Below are 16,246 nucleotides of genomic sequence, written 5' to 3' on the forward strand. Positions count from 1 at the left end.
TCACTAAAATTTTCTGCCACACAGACACATGGAAATACATACACAACTCCACCCACTATGTAGACATCACTAGCTGTTTTGAGCTATAGTTTTTCAAACCAAAAAAAAAGTGGTCCTAAAATTATAAGTATGAAATAAACTTAATATTATGCTGTTAATATTAATTTTACCCAAATACTTGACACTTCCTAGCCCAGTTGAGTCTCACAGCAGTCCCTTAAAGGAAATATTAAAGATTCACAGATGAAAAAACTGAGGTCAATGGACTTTTACTAGAGGACCTCAAGGCCTTCTTCCTGCCCTTCCTACATGATTGTTTTAATCGTAGAAATTCTCAAGTTTGTATCTTATATTTTTCTATTTGTTGATGATTTATTCTGCTAGCAATCAGGCCACCTAACATTAAAATGCCCCCTCCTATCATGAGCATTTGTGCTTTTGAGCTTTCTCCTACTATTTATATTAAAATCACCCAAAGACTGGACTTATAGAACAAGTAATAGTCTGGAGGTTTCTGTGACTTATATCCTTGTGACCACTGCTCTTCTCTGTTATTTAGATTCCTCAACTATAAAATGAGAAAGTGAGACTAGATCAGTGATGGTGAACCTATGGAATTGAAGCCAAAGATGGCACCCAGAGTACTCTACATGTTAGGGTATTTGTCACTTTATTTCAGACCCAAGAACAACTACCTACCAATGAATCACAATTCTAACAGAACAGTCAATATGCCAGCTAATGAGTATGCGGGAATGCTATGTGTGAAATTCTGGTTCAGTCAAGTGAAACTTTGAAAAACCCACAAGGAGGGGAGAGGCTTTCTACAAATGTTAGCCATGGTTTAGCATTGATAAAAATAAACAAAAGCAAATGAACAAAACAGCAGTATTTAGGTGGTGGCTTCCAGAAAAGCAATATCACCTTTGGGAGATTCTCCAGAGATTGAGGGCAATTAATCAGTAAAGGCAAAGTGATGATTATGTCAACAATGTTCCTCAGAGTCATTCTTTCCCTGAAGAATGTTCTTCAGGAATCAAAAGGATTGAGCAGCTCTGAATTCTTGAAATGTTGCTCATCTTCATTCAAGTCACTGGAGTCACAGAGACCACCAAACCACTATTTGTTCCAAAGCCCCAGACTAGGGGTGGTTTCAATATAAATAGTAGGAGAAAACTCAAAAGCATAAGTGGGGGAAGCTGGGTGGCTCAGTAGATTGAGAGCCAGACCTAGAGAAGGGAGGTCCTAGGTTCAAATGTGGCCTCAGACACTTCCCAATTATGTGACCCTGGGCAAGTCACTTAACCCCCATTGCCTATATACCGTATTGATTCCAGGTCAGAAGGTAAGGTAAGGGTTTAAAAAAAAAAAAGCACAAGTGTCTAGGATAAGTGGGGGCATTTTAATCCTGGGAAACCTGATTGCTAGCACAAAAAATCATCCACAGACAAATAGAAAATTGTAGGACATAAACCCAAGAACTTCAACAGATGAAACATAATCATATGGAAAGGTCAGGAAAGAGACCTTAGAGGTCATCTAATAAAAATATTCTCTTGGCCTCAATGTCTTTAATCTGTCAATGAAGATAATATCTATAATAATTCCTTCAAGGGGCTCTTGTGAGACTCAAATAAAACAATGTGTTCATTTTTTTTTCAAACTTTAAAATGCTATATAAATACCAGTTATCAACTTCTTTTACAGATGAGGAAACTGAGGCACAGAAGATTAAATAATATGCTCAAGTTCACATAGATAATAAGTAACAGAGTTCTGAGCAATACCCAGGATTCCTGACTCCTTATCCAGAAAGTCATCCCATTATACTGATCTGATTAATATTAGAGTTAAAAATATAGCCCAGAGTAAAAAAAAAAAGATGCAATTAAAAGATGCATGAACCCCTGTGAATTTATACAGACTCACTCAATTGTGTAGAAAGGAACTGCTTATGTTCTAGAGTTTCTAATGCACCTAATTAAAGTCTTCTGTTAGATGCTAGTTAACATGCAATGCTTAAGAGAATAAAAAGCATACAACAAACAGACAGAATTCTCCAAGACACAGAGAAGAAAGCTCAAAGGCCCAAATGACCTTTTGCTGTTCCTGAAATTCTTCCATACGATGTTCAAAAATGAAGATTGCCAAACAGATGGAGCTGTTAAATAGTTTTGAAAACAACATGACATACATGCAAAAAAGCATTAGGGAGAAACTTAAATTTCAGATGCGATGCTATAGGTCAGTTATAATCAATTGGAAATACAAAGCAGTGGAAAAAAACAGTAAAAGGCTCAGTTCTATTTTCATTGCTGTTATTTTAATAAAACAGGGAATTTAAAAGAAAGAGGTACAAATCAATTATAATTTTTCATCCACAGATACCCCACTATCCCTAGCAAACAGGAGATGAGGTGAATGTCTCTGAAGAAGGGAATTAAAGTTGGCAGTTTGATACTCGTGTTCACTGCCATCATTTAAAAAAATACTGTATGTAATGAATAAGTGAAGCCAATTAAATCCAATGAGAGCCTTAGGAAATGGTGCCAGCAGTCAATTACTGTTTGAGAAAATGGTGTTAATAAATCCAGATTTTCTTTCTAATATATAGGAGGAAATTCAACATCACTTGTCCACCCCGTAAACTGAACCCTTAAGCAGATTTTTACAGAAAGTCTTTTCCTCACTCCCTCCCTACTCTTTTCCCAGGAAGCTGAACTAGACAGTTTAGATTTTCACAGCGAAATATTTCCTCCATGTTAAGGATCCAAGCTCTATCATTTGAGAAATTAAAAAAAAAAAAGAGAGTGGGCCATTAGCTTTGGACAATGAACATAGTTCCAACTACTTTGAACTTGAAGTATGCAGGTTTCTAATACAATTGTGAAATGGTATCTCACCATTTAAAATATGATTTCACATGTCATTCTTTATCTAGCATAATCTTATCTCTGGAAAAATTGTACTTATGGGAATTAATTCATTTATAAAATTTGCAGATAATTCAAAGTTAGGATGAAGAACTAATACATTGAATAATTAAGTCAGTATCCAGAAAGATTTTTAGAGATTAGGAAGATGGGCTAATGCTGATAACATTAATTTTACAGGGATTACTGTCTTATATTTAGAGACAAAGAATCACCTATACAAATCTGACATGGGGGAATCATCACTAGACAACAGTTTATGAGGAAAAAATCAAAACTTTTTGTGAGCTGAAAACTTTATAATATGATATTTGTACAATAAAGTATAATGTATATATATTATAATATATAATAGGATGACAATATAAAATCATTAAGAGGCAGTAACAGAAAGATCATAATCTGGTCTCAAAGAACAGAATTTGTAACAATGGATGCAAAAAGGTAGTGTAGACTTTAGCTCAATGTAAAGAAAATATTTCTGATTAGAACTGTCCAGAAGTAAAAGGCCAGCCTTTGGGGGGGGTCCTCTTTTTTTTAAGTGTTTTTTATTCAAAGATATTTTATTCTCCTGAGTACATGTAATAACAATTTTCAACATACCTTTTCCAAAATTATACGCCCAAATTTTCTCCCTCCCACCCTTCCCTCCACCTCTCCTCTAGATGGTAAGCATTTTGACCTGGGTTTTGTGTATTATTATACAAAACATACTCCCATCATTGTCAGAGAACACTGCTACAAAACAAGACCTCCAAAATAAAATCATAAACTGATGTGAAGGATAGTATTCTTTTATCTTGCATTTGACTCTAATAGTTCTTTCTCTGGGGACAGACAACATGCTTTGTCATAAGTCCTTCAGAATTGTATCAAATCATTGCATTGCAGAGAGTAGCTAACTCTTTCGCAGTTGGTCATTATACAAATTTTCTGTTACTATGTACAGAGTTCCCCAGGTTCTGCTTATTTTGCTCTGTATCAGTTCATGTAGGTCTTTCCAGCTTTATTCTGAAATTATCCTGCTTCTCATTTCTTGTAGCACAATAGTATTCCATCACCAGTGTATGCCATGATTTGTTCAGCCATTCCTCAATTGATAGACACCCCCTCAATTTCCAATTCTTTGCCACCACAAAAAAGAGCAGCTATGAATACAAATTGAATACAAAAATCCCTTTTTATGATCCTGAATGGCAGGATCAATTCACAACTCCACCACCAATTAATTAGTCAGTGGGTTCCTCTTTCCTGGAGATGTTGAAGCTGAGGATGGATGTCTATGAGAGGGGAATGCTACAGAGTAGATGTCTGGTCAGGAACAGGTTGCATTAAATAAACTATGTCACCTCTCTCCACTTCTAGATTTTGTTATTCTGTGATAGATTTATGTATATGTACATGTACACACATATATGCATATATACATTTATATTGTATAGATACATTCATACATAGGCATGCATAGGTTATATACATACATGCATAATAGATGTATGATTATCCTGATTATAGCATAGATTTGTATAGGCACGTGTGCATATTTATACATGTGTGTATTTTTAAAACATGGTTTTGTTTGCTAAGTGGAGTTGACCTGACATAGCTAATGCATTGAATTCTAATCCAAGATGGCTGGGTGGTTTTGATTGCCCTCTTTGTCTAACTACCCAACTTTTATAATATCATGGTAAAAGCAATGATGAGAAGCTCTTAATCTCATCTAGTTTTACTCCTTATCTGAATCAGATATTTTTTAAGCTTCCCTTAGTTAAGTGAATATAGAGGGTTTAGGAAGAAAGAAAGAGAAGGTAATGGAGTTGGCTTGTTACAAGAGTAGGCTGGAAACTGACAGGTTTGCATATGTCATACACCATGTCACTATGAGTTCACATGCCTTCTCATGTACTATTTATCTCTGTGATCAAAAATTAAATTAAACTAATATACTACTACGGCATCCTCAGGTCTAGAGTTGGAATGTACCAGAGTGTCTAGCTACTTTAATTCCTTTATTTTCAAATGCAGAAAGTGAGGCTTAGGGAAGTAAAGCTGTCTCAAAGTAAGACAAGTATTTTACACCAAAGACAGGATGAAAAACCTGGCTAATTTAATGACATAAGGTTTGGGACATATATGACTGCAAAGAACAATTTTCTTACACTAAACATTATGAAAGTGAAAAATTCAGTCTTCAATTGGTATGGCAGGTGGGCAGGGGCAGTGTTGACTTCAGAATAATTTTTTTTAAAAACTGTCTTGATGGTTTTTTGTTTTGTTTGTACAATAATGTAAAGGTTGTTTTTCACATATCATATATATAGCCATGAGGTAGCATTTCTATTTTGAATTATAAGCATTTATGGGTGAACTATGTTTTTTTTATTCCATTTCATTATATATAATGTAGGCAAGTGAAATGGAGAAGAAAAACATGCCTTGGATATCTTTGCCTGATAAGGTTGAAATAAGGGAAGAAAATGTGGTTTTAAAAGTGATTTGGAGATACATAAAGAAAGAGATTCACCAACATATTGTTGAGGAGGTCTTTACATTTCTTTCTGGTTTTCAAAGAAAAGTAGGAGTAATAGATTTATATGTATTAATACCTGACTTTAAATTGCTTAACTGATTTTTTAATCTTTCATTTTGCTACACATTCTATCCTATTCGTGTATTCATTAGGAAAAATAAAGTATCAATTGTATTTCCACCCCAAAATTATGGGGAATCTATTTACAATTGAGATGTATGTCTCAAAAACTGATGCAGATAGAATCAATGAAGTGAAAAACCTCATATACATGTGTAAAATAAGAAGGTAGGAGTACAGAGCTTTTCAGCATGATTCCTGACTTAACATAAATGTGTCTCTCTGACTTAGAAGAAGTATCTTAACGATGTAAGTGCATTACATAAAACACTGCCTTTTGGGCGATGAAAAATTCAATAGATGATTAATCATACCAATTGTTTTAAGATGGATATTCATTTTTAATGCACAATTTGAATGAAAACTACCAAATCAAAGAACTAACACACAAAATCTTTGGCTTATGTGCATTTGGGGAAAGCTAAAGACTCTCAATGAACATAAAACATCCAGAAAGATCACTTCGAAACCAGATTGGCTTGTGGGACTCATGCTAATATAATTCCACCTTCAATTCCCAAGTCTCCATCCTCTGCCCCCAGATTAGAAGGGAGTAAGGGACTAGGGTTAAGGATAAAGGAGAATGAAGAAAAATCTGTGAAGTAATGGTTTTAATGTTGTTCCAGTACAATCAAACTAAATGTAATAAAGCTTTATTAAGATGTGCTTGACATGAGAAATGTGAAGACAAAAAAGAAAAGAAAAATCAGACTAGCAAATCAGACTACATTCTATGGGCATCATTCCTCAAAGTGTAATCAACAGACTTTTGAGAATCCCCCTTTCAAGGGGACCATTTAATATAATATGATAAATATTGACAGATACAATATAAACAAAAGCTCTTGAGGTGAAAGATTCTCAATAATTTTTAAGAGTGTTAATGGGTCCTAAAAGCAAAAAGTTTGATAATTGCTCTACTAGGATATTATAAAAGTAAACAGATAGTTTACTGATAAATAGTAGAAGATAATTTGAAGAGGAGCCTTCATAATTTAAATCAAGAAGGGTTTCACAAAGAAAATAGATGTCACTTAAATTGGACTTTAAAATAAGTCAGAGGTTCAAAGAGAGGTTAGGGATTCAACAAAATAAACCATTAGTAGAGGAATCCATATCTTACCTCTGATACTTTGATCACAGACAAATCATCTAACCTCTGTGAACCTCTTTCTTTACCAGTACCTACTTCAGAAGATTGTTTTGAAGTTTAAATGGGTTAAGGTATATAAGGCATGTGACTTGTATGAATAAGGTATACAAAATGCTTTTTCACAAAGTATTGTTTGCATGAAGACATGGTGACATATCAGGAGACAGAATGTTGAGTTTGGGGGAAAGGTATTATGTTATATTGACTGACTGTAGATTGCTTGAAGAGAAGTAAAATGAAATATCCTGAAAGGAAGATAGGTTTCATATTGCATAAAAATTTAAACGCAGACTGAGAATTTTGTATTTAGTAGGTCTTTTGCAAGACCTACTAAAGATTTTTAAGTAGGCAGCTGACAGTCAGATATTGGTTTTAGAAATATTATTTTGGCAACAAGGTGGAGGATACATTTGAAAGGAGAAACAATAGAAGCAAAGCAACCAGTTTTGAGGATATTGCATTAAATCAAACAATAGGCAATCAGTATCCAAATTAGGATAGTGTCCACTTGAATGGAGAAAAGGGTAAAGGAAAGAGATGTCATGAGGGTAGAATTAAGAAGTCTTAGAAAATGATTGGATATGTAGGATGAGGGAAAGAGAAGAGTCAAGATGTCTCTAAGGTTGTAATTAAAAGAATGGTGGTATTCTCACTGCAAATAGGGACATTTGGAAGATAGGTAGATTTAATGGAAATGGCCTTGAGGTCTGTTTTATATATGATGAATTTGGGATGATGATGATGATGTATCTAGGTGCTGTTCAGCATTTAATTGGCAACACAGAGCTCAAAGGTCAGATACATAGGTCTGGAAGTTATATGTAGGTGATCATTAAACTCATGAAAGATGATGAGTTTGAGGAGAGAAAAGAAAAAATGACCTATGACAGAGGTTTAGAGTACACTCACACTTGAAGGACAAGAAATGGGTAATTCAGTAAAAGAAACTGAGTCTCAACAAAACTGCTATAGTTAAAAATAGAAGGGAAAGGTAATTAGGAAAATGTTTTTGCTTTTGAGTTTTTCTGACAAAGGCCTCATATCCATGATAAATAATGAACTTATCTAAATTTATAAAAAGAAGAGTCATTCCCCAATAGATAATTTGTCAAAAGATATATGTAGAAGTTCTTAAAGAAAAATAAAAGAAATCTAAACTATCATCAAACAGTTGATGTCTTTCCCCTTCTAGGACACTAAGGCAATTGAATAGCTGTTACCCAAGTAGTTAAAACAATTCATAGTTTCTCATCATAGAATGATGACTTCAAAGACAAGGTTTCTTTACTATATGCCCTTACCCCTAAGTAAAGCAAGTATCCAATATAGAAAATAAATTGGTTATGGAACAGGGAATTTTATTCTTCAAAAAAAGAGGGAATGCTAAATAATAAAGAATCATAAAAGGATTACAATAATATTTAGCAATGTGTCACTACATAGTACAACAGTTGAGGTTATTAATATGAAAGCCTTGCTGGAACATTTTCAAATATTTTCTTTATAGAGGCTGCTAGTTTGCTATTTTACATTTTAACTACAGTAGACATATACAATCAGTTTCAGTTTATTACCTACATTGATCAACACTAAATAAACATTTTCTTTCTGGGTATCTCTATCTTTGTGGGCTACTCTTCCTTTTCAGCCAGTGTATGTGTATCTGCTATTGTTGCTGCTGGGTTTGAAACAGCTTTCCTGCTCCCCGGGTATCCTGAAGTGGGTAAGCACCAGCTTCCTTTTAGATATCACAAGGCACCATACTACAGAAGGGAAGATATAAACAGGAGAGAGTCCCATCCTAGGCATAGTCTTGCCTAGGAAACCATAAGCTCCTGGCTTAAAGGAAGTGCACATCACCGCCAACCCTATTCTTGAGGCAGACAGCTCAGTAGTGATCCTGGTATCCTTGCTGGCAGAAAGAGGAAGCCTGAGATGGGGGCTCCTTTAACATATTTTTTGATTTGTCAGCCATTTAAAACTTTTCATCAATACAAATCCTTGAGGCCCAGCAGCTGACAGGAAACATTCAGAAAATATTTACACATACTCTGATGTGTGTATTAGCTGGGGTATGGGTGGAGAGGGAGAAGGGCTGCTTCATCATGCATGCCCAGAAGCGGACCCACCTTCAATGTCTATGCCACTCAGCAGACTGGAATGACAACTACATTGTTCCAAGGGTTGGGCTAAGGGTTGCTATATTTGTATCCAACAAATCATTTGGGTTTTATTTTATTGTTCATTTTGCCATTCTCTTTCATGCTAGTGATAAGTATATTTAAATATTAGTATATAATTATTATTTGCAAACAGTTGTATAGCAATTTAAGATTTGCAAAGTGCTTTATATAGGATCTCATTCCATCCTAATAATAAGTTGGAGAGGTATGTGCTTTATATTTTTAACCCTTACCTTCCATCTTGGAATCAATACTATGTATTGGTTCCAAGGCAGAAGAGTGGTGAAAGAGCTAGGGCAATAGGGTTTAAGTGAATTGCTCAGGGTCATGCAGTATCCAAGGCCACATTTGAACCCAGGACAGTTGGTCTCTAGGCCTGGCTCTCAATCCATTGAGCTACCAAGCTGCCCCAGGTGCTATTATTATTTCAGTTTTATAAATTAGTAAACCAAGGCTGAGAAAAGTTAAATGATTTGCCCAGAATCTCATAGGTAGTAAGGGTCTGAGGGAAGATTTGAATTCTGATCTTTCTGTCTCCAAGTTCTGTGCTCTGTCATAGCTAAATAAGTTTTCTTTTTCTTCCATTAAAATCTGTGTGTGTGTTTATATGTATTTATATATACATATATATAGCCCTCCAAAACTGAACCCATCCCTGCCATTTCTTTTGCTTTCATTAGCCTTTTCCTTAGTTCCTTCCAGAGCCCTTCTCTAATTATCTTACCAAAGACCAAATTCCTTTAATCTACTTTTGTTATTTTTTCTTCTTTTCTTCTTTTTTTCACATATCAAATAATAATCTACCTTCCTCCTTCTCCCATAATTGACATTTTTGGTGTGGAATATTTGTTTGTTGCTCCTTTTTAAGCTATATTAATTGAATATATTCCTTTTTTAACTCCTTTCCCCTTGTAGGATACTCTAAAATCGAATCTTTTATGGACTGGATGTCCTTCTAGATTCAAAAGAGGGTCTAAAAGACAAAAGTCTCACTCTATCCAGACAACCCAGTTAATAATGAGACACTGGGTTCCCCAAGACTCTTTCTGAGGAATACATTCTTAGAAATATCAATCCAGGAAGGAGGCAATGTGATGAAGTGGGGAAAGCTCTGTTCATAGGTTGTTATGGTACTACCTTTTTCATTATAAGTTTTGGAGTCACTTTCTTTCATCTTATGTTATTATTCATGATTTGAGGCTATTTTCTTGACTGTTTCCTCATTTTCCCTTGTCTCTCAGAAGGTTTTTCTGTGGTATATTTCCTGTGAATCCTTTCCCTTTTCCCTGTATTATTTGCTGTTAATCCTTTGGGCTTTGGGACACATTTCTTTCAATTTTGAAATAATAAAGGGATACTAAGCTATTTGCAATTTTTAACTTGGTGATCTTACTAGAACTCCAGAAGCCAGATTCTAAAATAACAATAGCTAGAGTTTACATAGCACTTTAAGCTTTGAAAAGTGCTTTTCATTTATTATCTCATTTAATCCTTACAATTACTCTGTGAGGTAAGTGCTACAAGTTATGAAGTCCAGGGAGAGGCATACCTCTTCCTTCTCATGATCCCATGTATCATCAGGGCATTAAACAAGGAATACTCATTATTGGATTGGTTGTCAAACAATGTAGTGCTATGTCCCTGGAGGACCCTATGAGTGCTTGATGAAAAAGGAATTTTAAAAAGGAGTACAGGATGAAGGAGAGTTTGTTAAAATTAGGACTGGATTCCAGATGCTAAGTCTGAAGAGGAGAGACTGGAGAGAAAGCAGAGATAAACAGTGGGTTTTGTTGAGGATGACTGATAAAAAGAGAAGGTAAAGATGGTAATTCAGATTCATAGAGATTAGGAAAGAAAGCAGGTGGGAGTTTTCTAGACATAGACTGACAGAAGTGCCCATGGCATGGGGCTTCTTCCCCTCAGGTTCCTGACAATGAGCGGCAGCAGATTACATTTCCTCAAATGCCAGTGAAGAATATTTTCTCAAATGGAAGTGTTTGAGGCAATAAGGAGACTAGTTCAGATATCTGCATTTATAAATGCTTCTCAGGTCCCCAGGGGTCTGATTGATTTAATAATCAGTGTTGGTTTCTTTACCTCAGGCCACAGTGATGGGAGATATTTTACTATATATATGCCCATAAAAATATTTGGCTCTTGGACAGACCTGTATGAGAGTTCAGGCATGATATCTTAGATACTAATCCTGGATCATAACAATAATAGTTAGCTTTTATTTGATACATAGGTGACAACTCTTCAGCCTGCAGGCTGTATGCTGCCAGCAGTATTCCCAAGGGTATCTGAACCAGATTAAAATGTAACTGGACAATATTTAACAAAATAAGTTAAAATATAATAAAGACATAAGTAACATATTTTTGAAACTAAGTCAATATTCAACCTCTAGGGATTCTTACTTATAGACTAGTTCCTTTTCCCCCCATTTTCTATTTGAGTTTGACAACACTAGTGCTTTGAAGTTTACAAAGCACTTCACATTTGTGATTTCATTTGATCCTTATAGGTAGAGAACTAAAGACTGAACAATTGATAATTCTGGAAGCTGAGATGTGACTTATCTCAAAGGAATCAACGAAGCAGGGAAAACTAAGTAGTACCTCCACAAGAGACACCAGGTATAGGTGCAGGAAAGCCTCCATTCCGTTCCCTGAGAAGAATACAGTCTGTTGTCCCTTTCTCTTCTGTTTTCATTAGCAGTCTTCGTATATATCAATGTTAATCAGCAGGTAGGAGGTAGAGTGGATAGTGAGCTGAACTTGATCTCAGAAAGATCGGAGTTTGAATCCTGTCTCAGACAATTACTTAGCTGTTTGTCGGCAAGCAAATCACTCAACCTGTCTCTTTGCAACCTTTTCTTCATCTGTAAAATGGAGATAATATCAAATTCACAAATTAATTGTGAAGATCAAGTAAGATAACACATGTAAACTTATAAAACCTTAAAATGCTATATAAATGCTATAATTATTGGTTCCCCACTTGCCTAGGCACTTAGTAATGGAAAAGGAAGAAAAAGAGATGTGTCAATATTGGTGTTACTAGTAGGAGTTAGGGTTAGGGTTAGTAAAAAAAAACAAAAAACTATTAAATAGTAATGGTATACTGTGTACCTGAGCAGAGACAGCTCCACATGTGGCCAGTTTTCTGGGTGAGTAAATTTCCAAATCCTGCCTGAGGGATTGTATATTACTGTTTGAAGAAAGAAACTCAACAAAAGGGGGAAAAAAACTAGAAATAGGATAACTTCTGACAACCTGCACTTCTCAGACTTAGCAATGTCTTATATTTAGTTGCCCAAAAATGGAATGTTCTGCCTTATAAGGTAGCTATTTGTTTCTCTGGAAGTGTTTAAGCAGAGACTTCTTGGAGTTGAAGTGCTTGATAACCTCTTACTAAATTCCTTTTCAGTTTAAGATTTTGTGAACCTATTGAACTATTTAAGTTTAGGAGAGAGAACAAAACAGAACACAACTTAGTATGACTGATACTTTCACATTATTCTAAAGTTACTTAATTATTCAGAGGTTGTTTCTGTCACCATAGTTTTAGGAGATAGAAGGGGCTTTCAATGTCACCTAGTTTCATTTCACATGAGGAAACTGATGGCCAGAGTTTTAATGATGCCTAAATTCACATTAGTCTTTAAGTACAAGAAACAGGATTAGAACTCAAGTCCTCTGACTCCAAATTCAGCACTCTTTATAGGGAACTAGTTATCTAATACACCTCAACATCACATTTAGGTCATTTTGTCTTTTATCTGAGTATTATTTTTGCAGTAGGCAAGAGAATTCACTAAGCTATCCTTTTTTTTAAAAATGATTTACAAGTTGGAAGGACCCTCAGAGGTATTTAATGCAGTGCTCTCATTTTTATAACTTATGATGAACTAAGGCTGAGAAAGTCAGTAAAGTGTCTGAGGTGGGATTAGAAATCAGACCTTCCCACTCCAAATCAAGAAGACAGCAGAGTGAGATAGTGGGTCTAGATTTAGGGCAAACATGAGTTCAAGTTCAGACTTAGCTGTGCAAACCTGGCCAAGTCTACCTGTTTCTTCACCTGTAAAAATGAGGGTCATAATACCACCTACCAATAATATATTTGTTCTAGTTTTCTTTCTTTAAGGGAACTGTTCGTTTTAAAGAAAAGTTGCTTTTCCTAACAGTCAGAGGTGTTTAAAAATGCAACGAGGTTAAGCTAAGGCTGGAGATGAGCTACGAAAAAGACAGTAGGGAAGAAAGAAGAGCCAGAGTCTGACCCAGGTTCCAGCGAGTAGATGCTGAACCTGAAGGGAGCTCGAGGGGGGGGGGGGGGGGGGGGGGGGGGGGGCAACCGCTCCAACAGGGGTGGGGCCCGGGCACTTGAGAGAGTCTGGACGGGAAGCAGGGGTGGGAGTGGTTGGTCAGGGTGAGAAATCGAGTTGGGGAACCCGGGGATGGGGGAGGGCGGGTGGTCTGTAGTGTGGCCAGTCTCGGTACACAATCACGAGTGAGGAGTTTAGGGAGTTCGGTGGTATGGGGCTCAACCAGAGACCGCAGCTAGGACGGGGAATGGGAGCAGATTGCTGGCTGGAGTCTAAGCGCTTGACAGGGGTATGTGTGAATAGGTTAGGGCGCGCTCCCACGGCAGGAGGCGGGGTCAGAGTGCTGGCTGGGATCTAGGAGCTTGGCCAGGGGTGGGGGGTGAGGCAAGAGGCGGGGTTTGAGTGTGAGCAAGTAGGGGCGCCCAGCCCAGGTTGGGGGTGGTGTCAGAGTACTGGCCTAAGTCTAGGCGTGAGGCTCATGGAACGTTGGAGGGAAGGGGCGGGGTCTGTGAGTGTGAGCGGGTTGGGGCGGCCAGCCCAGACTAGGGGCGAGAATGGGGCGGGCCCTGAACAGAGGGCGGGGTCTAGCCACTTGCACTTCCTGGGTCTCCAGTCTAGGCGGCTGGATGACCTGTCAGCGCTTCCCCTGGGACCACCTGGATGACATTGTCTTGTGGTAAGCAGGTCTGTTAGCTGCCGGGCTGTGGGTGAACTGAGCTAAACGAGGTTGAGCTTCGTGTAGGAGCGGGCGAGGGACTAGTTCAACCGTCCTCTGGGGTTCTGAGGAGCCGCAAAAGTAGTGCCCGCGCCGGGAACGGCCTAGCTCCGGGAAACCTCTTCCAGGAAGCCAGCGAGGCCACGGAAAGAAGTTCCCAAACCTCCAAGCTGGCCGTGACTTTGTTTTTCGGGGCTTCCCTGCTGCGTCGAGTGACTGGTCTGGCGGCCTCGCGGGAGTTGTTCCTACGAGCCTATCTCACCTCAGCTCTAATTATGTCACACCCCACGCGTGCTGAAGGGAATGCACACAGTAAAGCACGAATGTCACCTTACCCTCGGTCCACGGTTGAGCGAAGTCACGTCCCAGATGAAAAAGTGTCTTGGCGGGTTGAGTGGCATGAATATAAGCCTGTGGAATATACAGCGGCTGCCATCTTGGCAGGGCCAGCGTGGGCAGATCCCCAGATAGGTGAAAGGGATTTTTCCCCAAAATTCAATGAAAAAGATGGACTTGTTGATCGCAGGAGCCACAATGGCATATATGAAATTGAAAATGGGCGACCTAGAAATCCTGCAGGACGCACAGGATTAGGTGGCCAGGGACTCTTGGGACGTTGGGGCCCAAACCATGCTGCAGATCCCATCATTACTAGATGGAAAAGGGACAACCATGGAAATAAGGTCTCCCACCCTGTTTCTGGGAAAGACATCCTACAGTTTGTAGCCATAAAACGGAAAGACTGTGGAGAATGGGCGATCCCAGGAGGCATGGTGGATCCAGGAGAGAAAATCAGTGCTACCTTGAAACGAGAGTTTGGTGAAGAAGCAATGAATTCCTTAGTGAAATCTAAGGCCAAAAAGAAGGAGCTGGAGGAACAACTGAACAAACTTTTCAGCCAGGAGCATTTAATGGTTTATAAGGGATATGTGGATGACCCTCGGAACACTGATAATGCATGGATGGAGACAGAAGCTGTGAATTACCATGATGAAACGGGTGAGACGATGGATAATCTGACTCTCGAAGCAGGAGATGATGCTGGAAAGGTTAAATGGGTGGAAATCAGTGATAAACTCAAGCTCTATGCCAGTCACTCCCAATTCATTGAAATTGTGGCCAAGAATCGAGGAGCTCACTGGAGTGAGGATGGAGACCTGGGCTACCATGGATGATAGCTTAGGAAACAACGGGTATAACCAGCACTGGGTCCAGGCAAAGAGCTCATTTAAAAGTGTCACAAGGTTGGTCTCAAAGAAGAAACTCTATGAGATATCTCTCCTGATTCTTTGCTTAGTTGGGGGACTCAGTATGAATAACTGCATATAATATAATTTTGTCATTCTCATTGGTTTTTCTGTGCTTTCCACCTCTTAAAAATTCTTTCTTATTCTCTGTAGGGGAGGGGAAGTGGGTCATGAAGTACTGCAAAAATTAAAAAGACAAATCACATCCCAAACTGTAACTGCCCTTAAGTCAGGAATTTGTATTAAGTAAATAGAGTGAAATAGGAAAGAGAAGAGAAGCTTTTTCGTCATAAAAAGATAAATATAAATAGCATTTTGTACATGTTATTTTTATATTCTTCTTAGCCCAAGTTAAATAACTGTTGCTCTTTTAATATTTGTAGGCCAAAATAAATGCCTAGCCAGCAAGTTTCTTTGCTTTTTTTTTTCTTAGCCAATTCTTTCTATAATTTGTTCTGCTTAATTTTTCTCCACCTGAATTTTGTAGTACTGCTGCTTTCATGCCACAGCATTTGTGCCAGAAGGAGCCATAAGTAGTCTGATTTTTGTGTTAACTGTTTCAAAATGAATTTTGTGTAGTCATGTTAAAACTACTTTTAAGTATGGAAACCGAGTATTTCTAACTTTTAAGCAATCAACTATATGTAAAAATCTAGTTATTGTTTTATAAAGTGGTAATAAAATACTTAAGAACCAGCACTCAAATTCTTTCCATTTTAGAAAATCCTCAATAAAGAATTCGATACAATTTAGGGGGAAAAAAAGTGATGTGTTTGCTTGAGAATGCGGGATTTTGTGGTCCTGTTAGTTTTTAAGGGGGAGGCTTATATTGTTAAAAGAATTTATAATTTGAGTGTGGGGTGAGACTAAATAAATTGAGAGATATCACTTTCATGTGGTAGAGGTAGAGAAGCACTGGCCTCAGAATTAGAACCTTAACTTGAGTCCCAGTTTTGCCAGCATCATGGCCCTGGACTAGAAAAACTTTCCGGTCCTTAGTTCCCTCATTAATAAAATAAGGATAATATCTCCCCT

At 37.6% G+C, this 16,246-nt stretch overlaps 1 protein-coding gene across 1 annotated transcript; it reads left to right on the forward strand.

Moving 5' to 3' along the window:
* Positions 1-13,459: 13,459 nt before the first annotated feature.
* Positions 13,460-15,910, forward strand: LOC100017267 (ADP-ribose pyrophosphatase, mitochondrial-like). Its single transcript, XM_056793813.1, has one exon. The coding sequence runs from the start codon at positions 14,240-14,242 to the stop codon at positions 15,137-15,139; it is 900 nt and encodes a 299-aa protein (XP_056649791.1). The 5' UTR covers positions 13,460-14,239; the 3' UTR covers positions 15,140-15,910.
* The last annotated feature ends 336 nt before the right edge of the window (positions 15,911-16,246 follow it).

The sequence above is a fragment of the Monodelphis domestica genome, chromosome 4, assembly GCF_027887165.1.
Source record: "Monodelphis domestica isolate mMonDom1 chromosome 4, mMonDom1.pri, whole genome shotgun sequence".
NCBI lineage: Eukaryota > Metazoa > Chordata > Mammalia > Didelphimorphia > Didelphidae > Monodelphis > Monodelphis domestica.